The sequence below is a fragment of the Athene noctua genome, chromosome 18 (genome assembly GCF_965140245.1).
Source record: "Athene noctua chromosome 18, bAthNoc1.hap1.1, whole genome shotgun sequence".
Classification (NCBI taxonomy): domain Eukaryota; kingdom Metazoa; phylum Chordata; class Aves; order Strigiformes; family Strigidae; genus Athene; species Athene noctua.
The window spans coordinates 10,533,948-10,549,556 of NC_134054.1; the positions used below are offsets into that span (position 1 = coordinate 10,533,948).

A 15,609-nucleotide genomic window follows, 5' to 3' on the forward strand; every position below is an offset into this window, starting at 1 on the left:
GCGCTGATGTCCTTGACACGTGTTAGACTGCTGACATGCATGAAGCAAACCTACTACTGAGCGCCCAGGCTGCCGCCCACCGCGCGGGGCGGCTGCGGTGCACGGCGTCTGTAACCTCCCCGTTTCCCTCCGTGTCTTGCAGGGCCCGTGTGGCGACCGGCGGCGGCGAGCGGCCCGTCAAATAAAGCTGTCGTGCACCCCGCGAACGTGTCCGGCTGGTCCTTGCGCGCGTCTCGGCCCGTGTCCCGCACTGCCTTTGACCCGGCGGGGTGCCCTGCCCGCGGCGCCGCTGGCCAAGCTGCAGTGCTAGAGCGAAGCGCTTGTTCATAACTGGGGCAGCTCGGCCCGACCCGGGTGGCTCTTTTAAAAGCAAGTGACAGCTCGTCGCGGCCCCCCCAACCCCGTTCACGTCGCGGGGCAGCGCTGCCGCCACCGCACAAAATGGCGGCGGGGGGAGGGCGGCGGCCACAGCCGCTGGCGCAGAGGGTGACAGCAGGGAGCCGGGTTAGGCCTGCTCTGCCGCTTAACCCAGCCTAGGCCACAGCACTCCTTTTTCCTGAGGTACTGAAGTAGCAAAAGTCCTGGGACTCCTGACTATTCTTGCGGGAGAGCTAGCTGTTAAGTAGGAGAAAGCAGCCACTCTTGGGCGTCCTTTAGGCACACGGCAGAAGAGAACTTGAAACAAAATGAAAAACTGACTGCAGTGATGTGAGCTGCAGCTCAACAGCCTCTTTCTTATCTTTTGTTAAGAGCTGTGCTTATGCTGTCCGGCAGGCAGAGGACAGTTACACGGTGCTTTCTGTAAATAGGAAAGCTAAATCTGTACCCACACTACTGACAGGATTGGACATGTAAGTAATAGCTGAGTTTTCCTGAAGACAACTAAAAGAAAAGGCCAAACCTACCACCAAGGGTACTGTATGCCACCTGTAATCATGTGAAGGTTGTCACACATGTAAAATGAAAAAACACTAAGGTGTATTCCTCATGTGAATACTGACTGCTGCAGTGAAATTCTCACTACAGTAAAACTGATCAATTTAAGCTTTTCCTTAGAACTGAAATAGTCTCAGCACTAGTTAACCCCAAAAATCATCATAACCACCAAGTACAACTGATGTATTAAAAAAATGTGACAGAGCATGCTCTATTGTCTCAAGTTGCATTTCTACAGTTCTTGAAAAACCTTTACGAGGTAGAAATAAATTCTGAGTAATTGTTTGTCATGGGATAAATTTATTTAATAAAACAAAGCAAGCAGATTGTAGTTACCCACAATTTATGAAGTGCAATATGACAATCTTGTGGAATAATTCTAAATCTGTTTACACATTAGTGCATCTAGTCTTTTGTCTTCAGTTATTGCACATAGAAATTAAATCATATAAAAGACCTGCGTACAAGACATGCAGACTTCATGAAAGGCAAATAATGCCTACATAATCAGAGCAAACCCCAGAATATACATGGCCTGGAATGGTCAAGGAGGAGTTCAGGTAACAAATATAACCTACTAATATTTCAATTAACGGTAACCAAAATAGGTGTTCAAATATAGAATTAATTTTAAATATATTAAATGCTAGTTTTCTTTTATGTTTCAGGCAAGGTGCTGTTTAAAAAACCTTCAATATAATAGCTTCATTTAGAGATGGTAAATCATCAAGTTACACATGGAAATTCTGATTTACATTAAATGTGACAACACAACGTACAAAAAAGTTCTTAAAAAATTACTTCTAAAAAAAAGCAAATCATGTTACAAAAGGAGAGCCAAAACTCACCTTCTTTGTAAACTAAAACATTTTTTGACATCCATGAACAGTTGGCAACACTGAGTATCAGAAAAATATTACATGTGTTAAATAATGGATATGTAGTGTTCAAATGTTGAATTTACTGCATACATTTAGTCTTGAATCATTACACCTGACAGAAATAAAAGGCAGTTGCCCCTCCCCCCTTAGTTTTGGCCATTATTAACAGAAACCATCTTTAATTACATCATGATCAGCTTGAATAACTAATGCTCAAATTCCTATTCCACAAAGTCCAAAAAAAAAACCCCAAACAACCAACGCATGGGGTCAAAATCTTTGAGTCACAGTGAAAGTCACAAACATCAAGCGGTTTGATGCCTGGAGTTGCACAGCTGTAACACAAAGACTCTGGTCCCATGCTCTGCACGTAAACACAGTGCAATGGAAAAGACTCACAGCAACAAACTCCTATAAGAAAAAACTTGGGTGTGTTTCATTGTAGCAAGAGGCTCTATACACGGCAGGGTAACGAAGTACTTCTGGTCATGTGCAGTGTTGACATTTTAAGTGTGCTCATGTCTTTATAAACATTCAGAATTAATCACGAACCAAGGTGATTGTACCTCACTATAAGGCGGCTTACTATGGTTTGGTCTCATGGCTTACCAACTTTTTTCTCCTCATTTACAAAAATCTGACAGTCCCACCTTCACTGATAGTTGTGTGTGTTTTATGGCTACTTGCTTCCCAAAAAAAGCATTAAGTTCTGTATGAAAAAAGTAATACGTATATACCACACTGAATGACAATATTACCTATACATCCAATTTACATTCTTTTATCCTGAAAGCATTTCATATTTCGATTGCTTGACACAAGCTATTGACTGCAGAAGTGAAAGAACATAAAACAGTTCATTCTACACCTCCAACTGCCTGAGAAAGAAAAATATTCTTCCAGTTTTATAAATTCATTCCTTATTTAGGATTTTTCCCATTTGGCACGCAGTTCCTTTGCTGCCAAACAACCTTTCAATGCTGTAATGCACATTAACATAGCATGAAAACATAAGCTGAACAAAAGGTGTGTCAACGAGCTCCTTGATCTTTTGCAGTTAGGTTCCTCCTCCCTCCCCCAAAGAACAGGTCATCTTAGCCTCCAAGTTAAAATCCTCATGGCAGCCAGTACAAAAATAAATCAACTGCTTAATGGAATGAAATTTCATGTAGCTGAAGTACACAGGAACAATAACCAGGCAAGTGAGCACAAAGGTATGGTTATAGGCAGTCCTCCTGGGGGGAAAAAGTGGCACAAGTCAAGGATGAGAACTACAGCACAGTTTATAAAACCATGAGAATAACTTTTATAATACTGTAAACTGCAAGAGTCTTCACATGTCATGGTTGATCAGGGGCCTCCATGATCAGATCTTTAGGAGGGCACGTAGAAGAGCGAGGATCCATGGCTGAGTGCATTAAAGGAATATAAACATCATCCATGTTTGGCATGACAAAGATTTTCTGTGAAAAAGATGCAATTAAAATCAGGTTACATTTCATATGCCACTTGAAACCTTAAGTTTTTGATTTAATTGAAAAAATGCAACAAATGTACAGATAAAAGGTTCTTGAGTTCAGCATTATTGAGTCAATGCCTGTACTGAAGCCCTACGGTCTCCATTCCATTAACTCAAGCCCTTTAGTTGTGTTACAGTTGTAGATGAAGCTCAGAAATATGAAGATCTCTGCACTTTCCATTAAACTGAAATAGCACTATAGGAAACATACCACTTTATTTAGCTCTGCTCCTTTCTCAGCACTTACCCCTATAGTTCCAAACTGCCCTTTTAATGAAATAAGCAGGTTTGATCTCTGCCTGACTGTACAGGTTGGGGTCCAGAATGAATCTGGTCAGTTCTGTTTTCCTATCTTGAAAGTACTTGTAATTTAGGAGGGTTTTTTCCTATTTTGCAGTATGGTTAATGTGATTTTTAAAAAAAAAACCTTTTATTTTAAAGGAAATAGTAACAGGACACCTTACTGCCTCATCTGTTCTTAATTTCAGCTAACAGTTTGGTCCTCTATCACCTAAGAACACCTAGGATCATGTCTTTATTTAAGTACTACAAATTGTGACACGGTATGCATTTCAAAAAATTGGCATTTTTGGCTCTAAAATCATTCTGACAAGCACTAAAACCAATTTCCATCCAGGTCTAAACACAGTCTTGAAACCATCCCAGAAGTCAGTTTCAGCTGAGCTTTTAACATCCTTTCCACTGAGAAGGAGCAGAGGAGGATACCTACTAGTCTGGAATGAAATAGGGGACATGCACAAATTTAAAAAAAAAGAAATCACCCCTCTAAATACACCAAAATATCATTAATGAAATGAAAATGTAAGGGAAACACACCTGAAACTCTTGTTCCAGTTTCCTCTCTATCCAGTCAGTTACATGAACCAGAGTGACTTCTCTCTCACCAAGTTTTGGCCGAGCTTTTAACTCCAGGTAGGGAGGTCTTCGAAAGCCATACCTTAGGAGAATACACAGAGCAGGTTTTTATTATAAACCCTCCAACAAAGCATATCCTTAAATGTATTAACTACCAATGTTCTCTTAATAGCAGTTCCTACCTCATTTACAACTATTTGGTATTGCACCTCCGTTCTAGAACCCATTTCACTGCACTTTACCTTTTTTCCTAGTTGCAATGCCTTCGGTAGCACACACCTGAAACACTACCCAGTTCTGCAGTAAATTTCTCTTACCATATTCTGTCAGTAGGTGGAGGTGGAATGTTAATTACTAGTGTTCCTCTGCACTCTTGTACTTCAACTGTTAGCAGCAATGGAGTATTGGAGACCTCTTCAATTTTCTTCTTAATAAACTCAGTCTCTGTTGCTTTCTGAAAGTATTTTGACTTAGTAATTTTATCCACAATTCTCATGATCTTACTTGTCCGATGTCCTCCGACATACCTTTAGATAGAGAGTAGAAAAAGAGTACATCAAGATAATTTTCTTAAACCTATTGTTTGCTAAGACACTCATGGCTTTCCTACTAAATGATTAGGGGTTTTGATATAAATAATTCTAAACAGATGCGCAATTCACATGCGCAAGGAGGACCTACCAGAGCCTGCACACAGCAGCCGTTCCCTTTCAGCTACAACTGTCTGGCAGAAATTCTGTCCAGTCTGAACACTCCTCTTTCCCAGATGGCATTGGAAATGCAACATTTTTTAAAACTGCAAATATACTTACATCATTTATGCCAGCAAGTTAGCAGGAGAAGTGACAAGCCTGTCTATTACCATTCTAACAAAACTGTCAAGACACAGATGTACCAAGATGCCCATATCGGCACAGAAGGCCTAACCATCACATCTGATCTATTTATCAGTGTGTGTTGAACAAAAAGGTTTTCATTTTAAGATATTGTAGAATTTATTAGTATAAAGGTGGTGAAAAAGAAGGCAATTTCAGCAGCAGGTAGAATGATATTTCAAAAATGGTTCACTATGCCTGCAAAAAAGGCTACTTTCACTGACAACGGTGTCAGGCAGCATCGTAGCTTTTAAAACAGACACTTTAAGGACTATGTTTTTTTCTCACATGTATCCCGTTTCAGAAATACGCACTCTAAAAATAGCATGTTTGATATTTTCACACACTATATTATACCTAATCTTGACTCTTGATGTTATGTAGCAAAGACAGCCTTGCTAAGGAAATAACATTTTCCTATCCTGCAAAAAATTCATGTTTATGCAACCTTTTAGAGAACTTTTTCCTTAGCATGAGATAAGACAAGAAACTCCTCAGCAGATATAAAAGGGGCGAATTAATTTCAACTTTTGGATTTTACACTAGCTGTAACTTTACTCAGATAAAGTAGTTATCCTCTCATCAGCTTCTGTAGTGATAGTAATGCAGATTTTTGAAAGGTGTATGGAAATTCTTCTGGCATTTTACTTTAAAATTCTTTGTTTTCCCTCTTTGTCCTTAAGAGTTCTTTATATGATGTACATATTTTTAAAAGATACGAAATGCAACTATTGAAATAATTCCAACAATTCATCACATAGTTTTCAAAAAGTTTTAGGAGTAAAACTCCAAGGAAAGTCCCTTGAACACCTTGAACGTGTCATGGAGCCTTTTGGTATATTCGCTGTAAAGTCACTGAGATGTATTCAGACATAGAAAACATTGTGATTGTCTGAGACATTTCAGTGTTATTATAGATTTCTTATTGCATGGCATAAGCTCAATCAGATGTAAAAAGCAAAAAAAAAAAAACGGAAGAGCAGCCAAAACAAGGAATGACGCGGCAAAACTGACATTAGGAAAATTTAAAAAAAAAAAATTCTTGCACAGCATTAGAGGGCAGTGTTGCACAGTGCAGACACTCCAAGCCCTTCGAGGAGGAAAAAAACCAACAAAACAAACGAACAAAACAAAACACAAAAGCCAGAGCAAGAAAGCTAAGCTTAAAGAAAAGAACACACTGGAAATAAGGGATCAGCCTGGATATAACCTTGTATACAAACAGAGTTTCAAGTTCACACACAAAATCCTGTTCTTGGCTCCGCTACCAGGCAAAACACGCTGGGGAAAGTCCCCATAGGTTCTCTGGCCCAAAGACTTGTCTCTCTCTGTAATTTAATAGTGAAGAAATTAGGAAATGCCAAATGGAGCACTGCCCAGGTCACTCTGCCGAAGTGCAGTATGGTGAACAGAGCTCCCAGCATGCTAAAACACTCAGCTGAGCAGCTTCCTTTCAATTTGTAGTACATGGCTTGATTGCTGCTCTTTGCTCTAGAAATGGCTGTGTTCGCTTAATTGCTTGGATATAGTCACACTGATATCCTGTGTGACAACGAGCATTATAGGACTGGACCAAGATATCAATTATACTATGTTTGGAAATTAGAGGGAGGAAAGGATTAACAAACACTAGGCAGACAGCTCACCCTTCTGCTCCTGGAGCCACCTGCTTCTCTCCTGCCAATTCAGGAGCATCATCCTCTTCTGAAGACCCAGCGCTGGAGGATTCCTCATCGCTGTCTGCAAGACAATACGCCCTTGGCCTGAAACTGAAAAAATATAATTTCCAGGTCAAATGTAATATTTTTAAATAGGTACTCATCATGTACAGCTTTGGCTGACATTACATGTATTTCTCTTGGAGACTCTGAAATGTCCCCTCTTCTTTTTTATAAACTCTATCTAAAAGAACAAAACCAAAATCACTCCGAGGCCAGTCTGTCAGAACTAGCTTCAGAACAGAAAATTTGTTTTCTCTGGTGGAATGTAATCCTGAATAAAAGAGGATGGCAGGAGAATGGATGTTCTACATATTCAAATCAAAAGTGGAAATTATTCAAAATACATTTGAAAGCATCTCTCTTGCTGCTTGCAGCTTTCCATAAAAGTTAAGCAGTATGTAGGCTGGACAGGGGTTTTTTTGTTTGTCTATAAAACTCTGACAAAGACATGCTTTTAAACTGAAAGGTGAGAACAGCAGTTCTGCCTTGGACTCCAACTTAAATTGACATCATCTACTAACCAAATCCTAGAATCCCCCAGAGATGTTAAACAAGGTTCTAACATACATACCTTATCTTCACAACATATATACCTTATCTTCACAGCACTTTTAACACAAGTCAATAAATACCATTATGTGTACTCACACACGTGCAATTTTTGCAACGTAGACATATTTCCAGCAATGGCAACACGTGCAAAGCACAAGAGAATGGATCTTTGTCATCTGCCTCCAAAAGGAAATGCACAACACTCATGATAGCAGAGCAAAGTTGTCTCAAACTAGTGATTTACCTTATTGTAGCTATAGTGTGTGTCATCACTTACCAATTTCATGTAGAAAAAAAGGTAATTTTATTAACTGAAGTCTAACATAAACCTGAGAAGTAATATTTCTTAAGATGTTTTGCAGAGATACTTTTGTTCCACACAAATTTAGGCTATAACCTTCCTTTAGTACCTTTGCTGAAAATATTCCTTTTCCTACTATATTTGTAGGGAATTGACCTTTGGGCTTATAAAATTTTAAGTTCCTCTAACACAGCAAATGATGTTTACAAGATTTAAAGTTTTGGTTTGCTTTTTCTGAAGAGAGTCCAAGATGGAATAAGGCAAAGAATGTCATGGAGAGAAGAGGAAAAAAAAAGTAATAAAAATCAAACAAGTGCTGCTCTTAAGGTACAAAATATCACACAGTAGTAACTAATTCCAGACTTCAATTTATGTATACAATCACAGAAAAAAAATTCAAATCTTTTAAACAGATTGAAATTAGGGGAGAACACAGTGAATACATTTCAGTATTAAATCGATCTCTATGCAAGAGCTTGAAATAGTTACACAACAAAGGTTTCAAAAGCACACGGTTTTAGCCCCAGGGACTATACCCAGGACTATAATATTCTACCGCTTGTTCAGAGTATAGTTTATAGCTGTGTTTTCTTTCTTCTGTGTGTGTGTGTGTTCTTGGAAATTTATTTGAAGCATTAATAACCTCACAGAGGACATGGACTGAGGCTACTGTCTGCTTTTCTGTACACAGAGCAAACTTAGTTGCTGCATGAAGCCCTAATGTAAAAGGACAGTTCAAGCACAGCTCACAGTTGAAGCACTCCTTCCTAACTGCCTGTTTAAGAACTGGAGCAGTAATCCCATGACCTCTCTACACTGAAGAATTTGCTATCCAGGCTATGGAATCAGAATCGTAAACCTCTTCCTACCCAGACACGTATTTTGTACCCGCAAAAGAGCGAAACAGCACACCAAACTGAACCACCTCCCAGAGGACTTCGGGAGTGGTGGATGGTTCATGTCACTGGCCCAAATAGAAATGCTGGAGCTGCTTCTCAGAGAGAAATCCATGTTTTTAGGTCAGATTCAAACTACAAATTTTCTACCTGGGTGTGTCCTCACTTCACTTTCCTGTGCACATCATACCACCCAGTTCAAAGCACACCCAGTGCATTTTCAAGGCTCTCAAAGGTGTCACCTTCTTACAAGAAAGTGTTTGATTTGCTCAGGTAATGGGGCCATCTGAAATGCATCCACAAGCATGAACTGACTAAGGCCACAAGATTTCCTTGCATTAAACACAGCAAAAATAAATAACCTTGAATTGAGATTTCTGGGGATCTCTGCATACAATGGACCATTTCATTTATATGACACGAACATTGGCAGAAAACTACTTTGGAGCTACAGTATTGTTCCCGAGCAGATTGCACAGTATTTTCTGAATTTGTCAGTTTGTTTTTACATGGTACAACATGCCCAAAAAAGGGTAAGAAAAAACCAAAAAGGATGGGGTAAAAAACTGCAGTAACTTTGGGTTAGCTTGCCTGCATTTGCCTAATCCCCGGTACGATAAAATTAATACAGTAGCAGGTTCTATAAAATTGGAAAATAGTTTTTCCACCCTTTTTGAGAGATGCATTTTCCTGAGAGTGCGTTGCCAGACAGCATTATCAAACTGTTTAACAGCACACTTCTATTTCAAAGTAACACAGCAGCAAGGACAGAATGGACTGCAACACTGAACCATTTGTCTTGCTTTACGCTGACAATATCCAACGACAATTAAAACTCAGTGCTGCTTCCCGCACCCTCCTCTTCCTGGATGAGTAGATTACTTTCTTACACGAGTTTGTGGCTACTGCATCTCAAGAGACCATTTGTTCTAGGGTCTTGAGGGACAGAAATGAGTGTAAGCAACCAACAGCATCTCTTACAATACGATTGTGGATGCAAGTGCGGGCAGAATAGTTTGGTTTTTCACAGCAAATGTCGACTGATAATTAAAAAAAGATACTAAAATTAGCTAACACAATGGAAAGTATAGATGAGAACCAAACTATTCTATACTTCTCAGAGTCCTTAATTTTATTTTTTTGCTTATAATTTCTTTTTCCTTAAATACAGTAGATAACAACCACCAAGCAAGAAAACCCTCACTCAAATTAGAACACATTAGACTGCTCTTGATGTAAAGCTGGCATGTACCTGGCCCTGAGCATTTGAAACATCTCAGCCTTGTGCAGGGAGCAATACGGTTAATGGTTATACCTTCAAGTAATTGGTTGCTTAGCTACAGACATTTACATTTGCCTTGCTGGAGGTCTATTGCTCAGCTAGAATCAAGCTGATTTTTAAATATGAAATCAATGCATTGACAAATTATTTCCAAGGCTGTTCTTGGACTGAACAGAAATAAAAATACACAAAGAAAATCCTGAAGGGATGGGGAAGAAAAACAAGAATTGGATTTGTATAGACATTCCCTTCTCTATGCCCCATTTTTGGGGTGGACAAGATTAAAGGGATTTAATAAAAAAAATTAAATCACACCTACCAATTATACTGATGCAAATTCAGAAATATTTATTTTAAGCAGCGACAACAAGAATCTAGGTCGACTTTAAATCCTCTGAATTTCTACCAGCATATGAGATCAGTCAGCCATTAGTTTTTTCACATGTATTTTCTTGTCATAACTGCACTGTAATATAGTGCTGCTATAAGTATTCCTTCAAGATATCTCAGAATAAATTATTAGAGCTATGACCTGAGTATACAAGTATCTTAATTCTGAAAGACCACAATATTTTACACATATCTAAACAAATGGTCAGATTTAGGGAATATTTTCTTGATTTGTTGCCAGTGGTTGTACACTAAATCAGAGACCACCTACTGTTCAGAGACTGCAGATTTCTTAAGTACAAAGAGAACACAGCACAAAGAGAATCAACACTCCACAGCTGACAGGATGGATATTTGACGGGTGTCACTCACTGGGTTGATACAAATGGACAGATTGATAGAATTCAAACATCATAAATATGACAGGGAAAGCACAAATACAAGTTAGGTAAGTTACAGTATTACAGTATGTGTTTTCTAATTAGTTCATTTATAAGGTATTTCTCTTAGACATAGCAGGTAAACAGAAGTGGGATATGAAGAAAACTAGAGACCAAAGTAGGGGTGTGATTATTGCCATGATGCAAAAAAGCTACTGAAAATGTCTTTACACAACAATAACAGCCTATCCACCTTCCACAGTTGTTTACTATTACGTGGTTTACAGCTGTAGCTGTATGTACCATGCTGTAGTAGCATGTCACATGTATCCATCTGCAGTATTCAAGTCTTACTAAGACCCCAAATCAAGCATAAAACAAAACTGAATTTTAGTCACAGAATATTTTTAAATCCTACTAAAATATATAAAAATGATCGTACTACAAAAGCCTTTTGAGACAGTTATGAATGCTGTAATCAAACATTAAAGCTGCACAGAAAGATCAAGTTCTATACTCACATGTATGCAACGCCCCAGCTCCTTTCAGTCTATTGCAGAGCCAGAGCTGCATATATGCAAGGAAAATTTCAATTTTCACTATGAAAGCTCTCACGTGATTATACCATTGTAATACCTTACCCTTCTTTGCCGATATCTCCAACTTTAAGTGCTTCACCAAGAGGCTCTTTACCAAGTTTGGTCAAGTTCATCTTGGTCTCTAGGGTCATTAGAAAAGATCCATTATAGGACATTTCCAAATCAATCCAAAGTCCTAAAATTAACAACAAAAAAAGATGACACTTTAAGAATAGTCACAATCACTTCAGTTTAATGTCAAGCTAAAACTTGTTTAGAAGAGGCCTAAATATCACACTTTTTCCAAAGAGAAAAACTATTTTCATCAACCGATTATGTCATTAATTCACAAATAATTAAAAGCTTATCAAAGCAAGTATTCTGTTCACATTAAGCTTATGGAACAAAGTTGAATGTTCAGATATAAATCAAAGCCACACTGAAAGACAGATCAGCAAGTACAACTAACAATCTAAAAAAAAAGGAGTGTGATTTACACACACCTAAACTGCTCAAGAGATCTGAATCAAGATAAAGAAAACAGAATACAATCAGGGATTCACTTCAAAACTAGTTACAACACTGCTCCAAGCCAAACAGTAACGGGGACACTGCTATTACTTATGCTGTCTAAATGAAGCAAAACTTGAAATCCCAGAGCAGTATTACTCGCACATATCACAACCTACAATCTCTTTTGCTTTAGACCAATGGTGTATCAAAGAAGCGTGAAAAGGATTTCTCAAGCAACTCAGCTAAAGGCATTCTTCTTATGACTCACAGCAAACAGTCATTGCTTAGAACATTTCTAGATGTGTGGTATTAAGTGAAATCCTATTGTCTGCGCAGACTATTTGCTTATTGCGATCACCAAAGGAATTGTCTTGGGAACAGCAAGATTAGCTCCTGCCTCTAAGTGACACCCTGCAGTCCCACTGATTAAAAAAAGCTGTAGGGTATTTGTGATCCAGAGATTAGAAATCAGATGCCACTAAGCATAGATTATGCATCTTCCTTTTCTAGATATTGCAGCTGTACACAATATGCCCTACCAGTACCTGGCACATCAGTCACTAATGCATTCTATTTTTATTTACTTATTCGGAAGCAATTAATGATAACTACTCCTTGGGTTTGATCGATCTAGAAAAGACACACTTCTTCACTTAAAGAACAACGTTTTTTTCTTTTCTTCAAAAACATACTGGAAGAATGGCACTGTCCCCAGTCCCACCTGTTTATATTAACAGAAATACACACAGTTCCCAATACCCAGGTCATTAATACACTTGGAGATTACATGTTGGAAGCAGTACTGAAGCAAAGCTGCTTTTTACTAACCAAATTATTCCTTTCCATCATACAGTTTTTCTCATGCTGTTCTAAAACAGAACACAAGAACTCAAATACAAACGTATAAATTTTTCTTCTTTACAGTAAAAAAATAGCAGTAAGATTCATCAGAAACAAGAAAACAGCTAAACGGACATTTTGGATAACGAGTGAGTCAGCATGCTTCAAATGTCAATGTTGTTTTAACAGTAGATCAAATTAAGCAAAGGATGCCATTACCAAGAGGGAAAATTCCTTCTGGCCAGAAAACGTTCATGCGCATTTTTCTGGAGGGAAAAAGGGAGGTAGGGGAAGGAGAAGGGGGCAAAGAATTGGGCAGATGGTATGATTTATTCAGAGTTATCTGGTTCCCTAGCCTTGACAGAAGTACAGTAAATACCACACCATATGCTGTCACCCAAATAGGACTGTATTAACAGAAATGAGATTTGGGGTTTTTTCCTAACACTGTTAACAAATTCAGTTACTTAGAGGAACCATATAATAAAGTATTTTCCTCATAATCAAGCACTGTTAAAAAAGTATGGCTGAAACAACACATCACAATCAGTAACTGCATTTTAAAGCCTCATAAATGGCTACTCCAAATGACTGTCTTAAACACTTAATTTTTTTTTTTAAATCCTTTTAAAAAATTCTTTAAAGTCTTTGTTCTGGATACTGGTGTGAAGATTTCGGATTACTTTTCTTCCATGTGTGGTTTAGTCATAGGTCAACTTACCAAAAAATACATTTACCCTTATGAAAATAAGCATTTCCAATTATTATCCCCTTACTTATGTCCTTTTAAGTACAATAGCAAAACAAGTTATTTCAGTAATTATTCACTGCAAGCTCTTAAAAAGTCACATACTAAGAGCCCACATGTCATTCAACAATATGAAAGAAGTTACAAGGGTTACAAATTCTACCATAAATGTTTGCTTGTCACAGTTCAACTGAACAAGAAACTGAAGGAGTTAATTGTTCTCTCTGCTGTTGTCGGCAATTAATTGAAGTCAAGTGTTCAGTGGTCTCCTGAATCCCACCTCATGACTTAAAACTAGTCTTTGGTTACAACTAAAGTTATGAGAACCAAGAAAGGAATACAAAAAATGTTTAAAACTAGGCAAAGGGAAACACTCTGACAAGAACCCCAAAGCATAAGTTCATTTAAAAAGAAACCACAACACCACAAGCATTATCCATGTAACAATTTTAGAAAGTTTTAACTTTTTCTGTAAATGGGAATAAAATTTTTATTGATGGTGAAGCCAGTTTGTTACAGGGAACACTGGAGGATGTCGTAAGTACTGTGGAGAACCTGCTGTCCCACAGAGGAAGCGCACAATAAGAAGCAGCAACATGCTTTAGTTCCCCAAATACTGATTGCATATGAGCTTACTCCATCTATTCAATTTTTATGTCTCTTAAAATCCAGTTTTAGTTCCTTGTGACAACAAAACAATTTGCATGCTTTGTTTATAAAGCTCACGGAAAACATACTTTCAAGAAGTTGAGGGCAAAGTAAGCAGTGTTTCAGATAAGGCCTTTCCCCAAAGAGATGCAAGTTGCAAGTGAGATAAGGGCAAACAATAGCATTTGGATACAACAGGCAGCATTAGCTAACATGTTATGTACATCCAAGAGAATTTTAATAATTCCCCAAAGTCTGTTTTGTTCACACTTTTACGAGGGAAAGGTTAGAGCTTACTAATCCTCTCATGCTTTTAGTCAATAATTTGAGCAGCATAACTTTATCACTAATATTAAAAATGTTTATTTATTTCCTCCTAAATTTCATGCATCTGGTATTCTTGCAAAGGTCTGATGATAATTGTTCAACTGAGTTAAAGAGCAGTGTAGTAGGAGTGGCAGACAAATTAATCTTACATCAAAACTACAGAGAAATAAACCTTAAAAAGGCCAGGTCCAAACTACATAGTATGAGCAAAGACAAAGCCCAAATTGCTTCTAAGCAGAAACTGTCTCATTATCTAAAACTGTGCTCAGCTGAATTTATCACAAATTCTCCATCCTGGGGAACTGTTGCTTGGCCTTTAAGAACAGTGAGCAGAACTAAGATCCTGAAGAGACAAACCACCCCCGTAAAGAGAAACCTCCCTCAAACCCACTGAGTTCAGCACTGCAATCCCCTGCAGCCAGCACTGCAAAGCCAGACATGGTACTACACACCTGCTGTGTGTTCAGTGCCCTCATGTTCTGAGAAGGTACTACAGAAAGAAACGCAGTACAGGAGAGCTAGCGAAGGCTGATCCTGTTACAATTTTCAGCTAGTTACCTCTTCAAACTTCACTCTGCCCACGCCCGTTGTTGTTTTTCTAAATACGCTGCTGAGACTGGCTGAAGTCTGGCTCATTGATGGCCTGCAATTTAGAGCCTCTCCAGAGGCTCTTAACAGGTATTGTAAAATCATTAAATTCCTACCATCTCACTGCCAGCTTATTGGTTTTAACACCATCCAGAAATGACTTTGGTACCTTCACCTAAGAGCAGTTTAAAACAAAAGTGTTTGCCATGCAATCCATAGCTGCACCACAACAGGTCCTCCAAGGAAGTATTTCCCTTAGACCAATTAGAAATTTCTCCACCTTGAGCTAAATAATTCTTTTCTCCCACCCAGTGTAACAATATGGTAACTAAAGGAGTGAATGGAGTGACAGGCAACAAGTTAAGAAACCCTTAATAAACTCAGAAACAATTTAAAATTAAAGACTGTTCTAACTACATGTCTTCGAAGAAACATGGCATCTACCTCTCCTCATCATGTAGAACAAACACTTTAAGCTAAAAAACATTAACCCAAGTTTGTCTTTTTGTGAAACTACTCAAGCAATGAGTATCATTAAATACACACTACGTGTGTGACCACATGCAAGCCAGAACAGGAAAAAAAAAAGTTCTGATTCATAAAGCAGCAATATGAAAGTCATTCAGATTAAAAAACAAACGTATCTAATATTAAGTACACAAAATTATGCTGTATTTTGAAGCTTCTTTTCAAAGCAACCTGTATTTTTGTTTTCTGAATTATTACAAATGTATTTTCTGAATCACTATTTTCGGAAC

The 15,609-nt window shown here is 38.2% G+C and overlaps 1 protein-coding gene and 2 non-coding genes across 3 annotated transcripts in view; 2 read left to right on the plus strand and 1 right to left on the minus strand.

Moving 5' to 3' along the window:
• LOC141968112 (small nucleolar RNA SNORD104) lies at nucleotides 1–62 on the plus strand. The gene has a single exon (XR_012634812.1). It is a non-coding gene; the product is annotated as a small nucleolar RNA SNORD104 (small nucleolar RNA).
• Nucleotides 63–245: 183 nt separating this feature from the next.
• Nucleotides 246–382, plus strand: LOC141968113 (small nucleolar RNA SNORA50). Its single transcript, XR_012634813.1, has one exon. It is a non-coding gene; the product is annotated as a small nucleolar RNA SNORA50 (small nucleolar RNA).
• An 880-nt stretch (nucleotides 383–1,262) lies between these two features.
• TEX2 (testis expressed 2) overlaps nucleotides 1,263–15,609 on the minus strand; it is a 55,567-nt gene continuing 41,220 nt past the window's right edge. Inside the window, exons 8-12 of the mRNA XM_074921794.1 lie at nucleotides 11,251–11,383; nucleotides 6,734–6,856; nucleotides 4,530–4,739; nucleotides 4,174–4,294; nucleotides 1,263–3,280 (exon numbers count right to left, since the gene is read on the minus strand). Of these exons, the coding sequence (XP_074777895.1) occupies nucleotides 3,158–3,280; nucleotides 4,174–4,294; nucleotides 4,530–4,739; nucleotides 6,734–6,856; nucleotides 11,251–11,383 (710 nt within the window). The 3' untranslated portion in view covers nucleotides 1,263–3,157. The remainder of the gene's footprint in view (nucleotides 3,281–4,173; nucleotides 4,295–4,529; nucleotides 4,740–6,733; nucleotides 6,857–11,250; nucleotides 11,384–15,609) is intronic.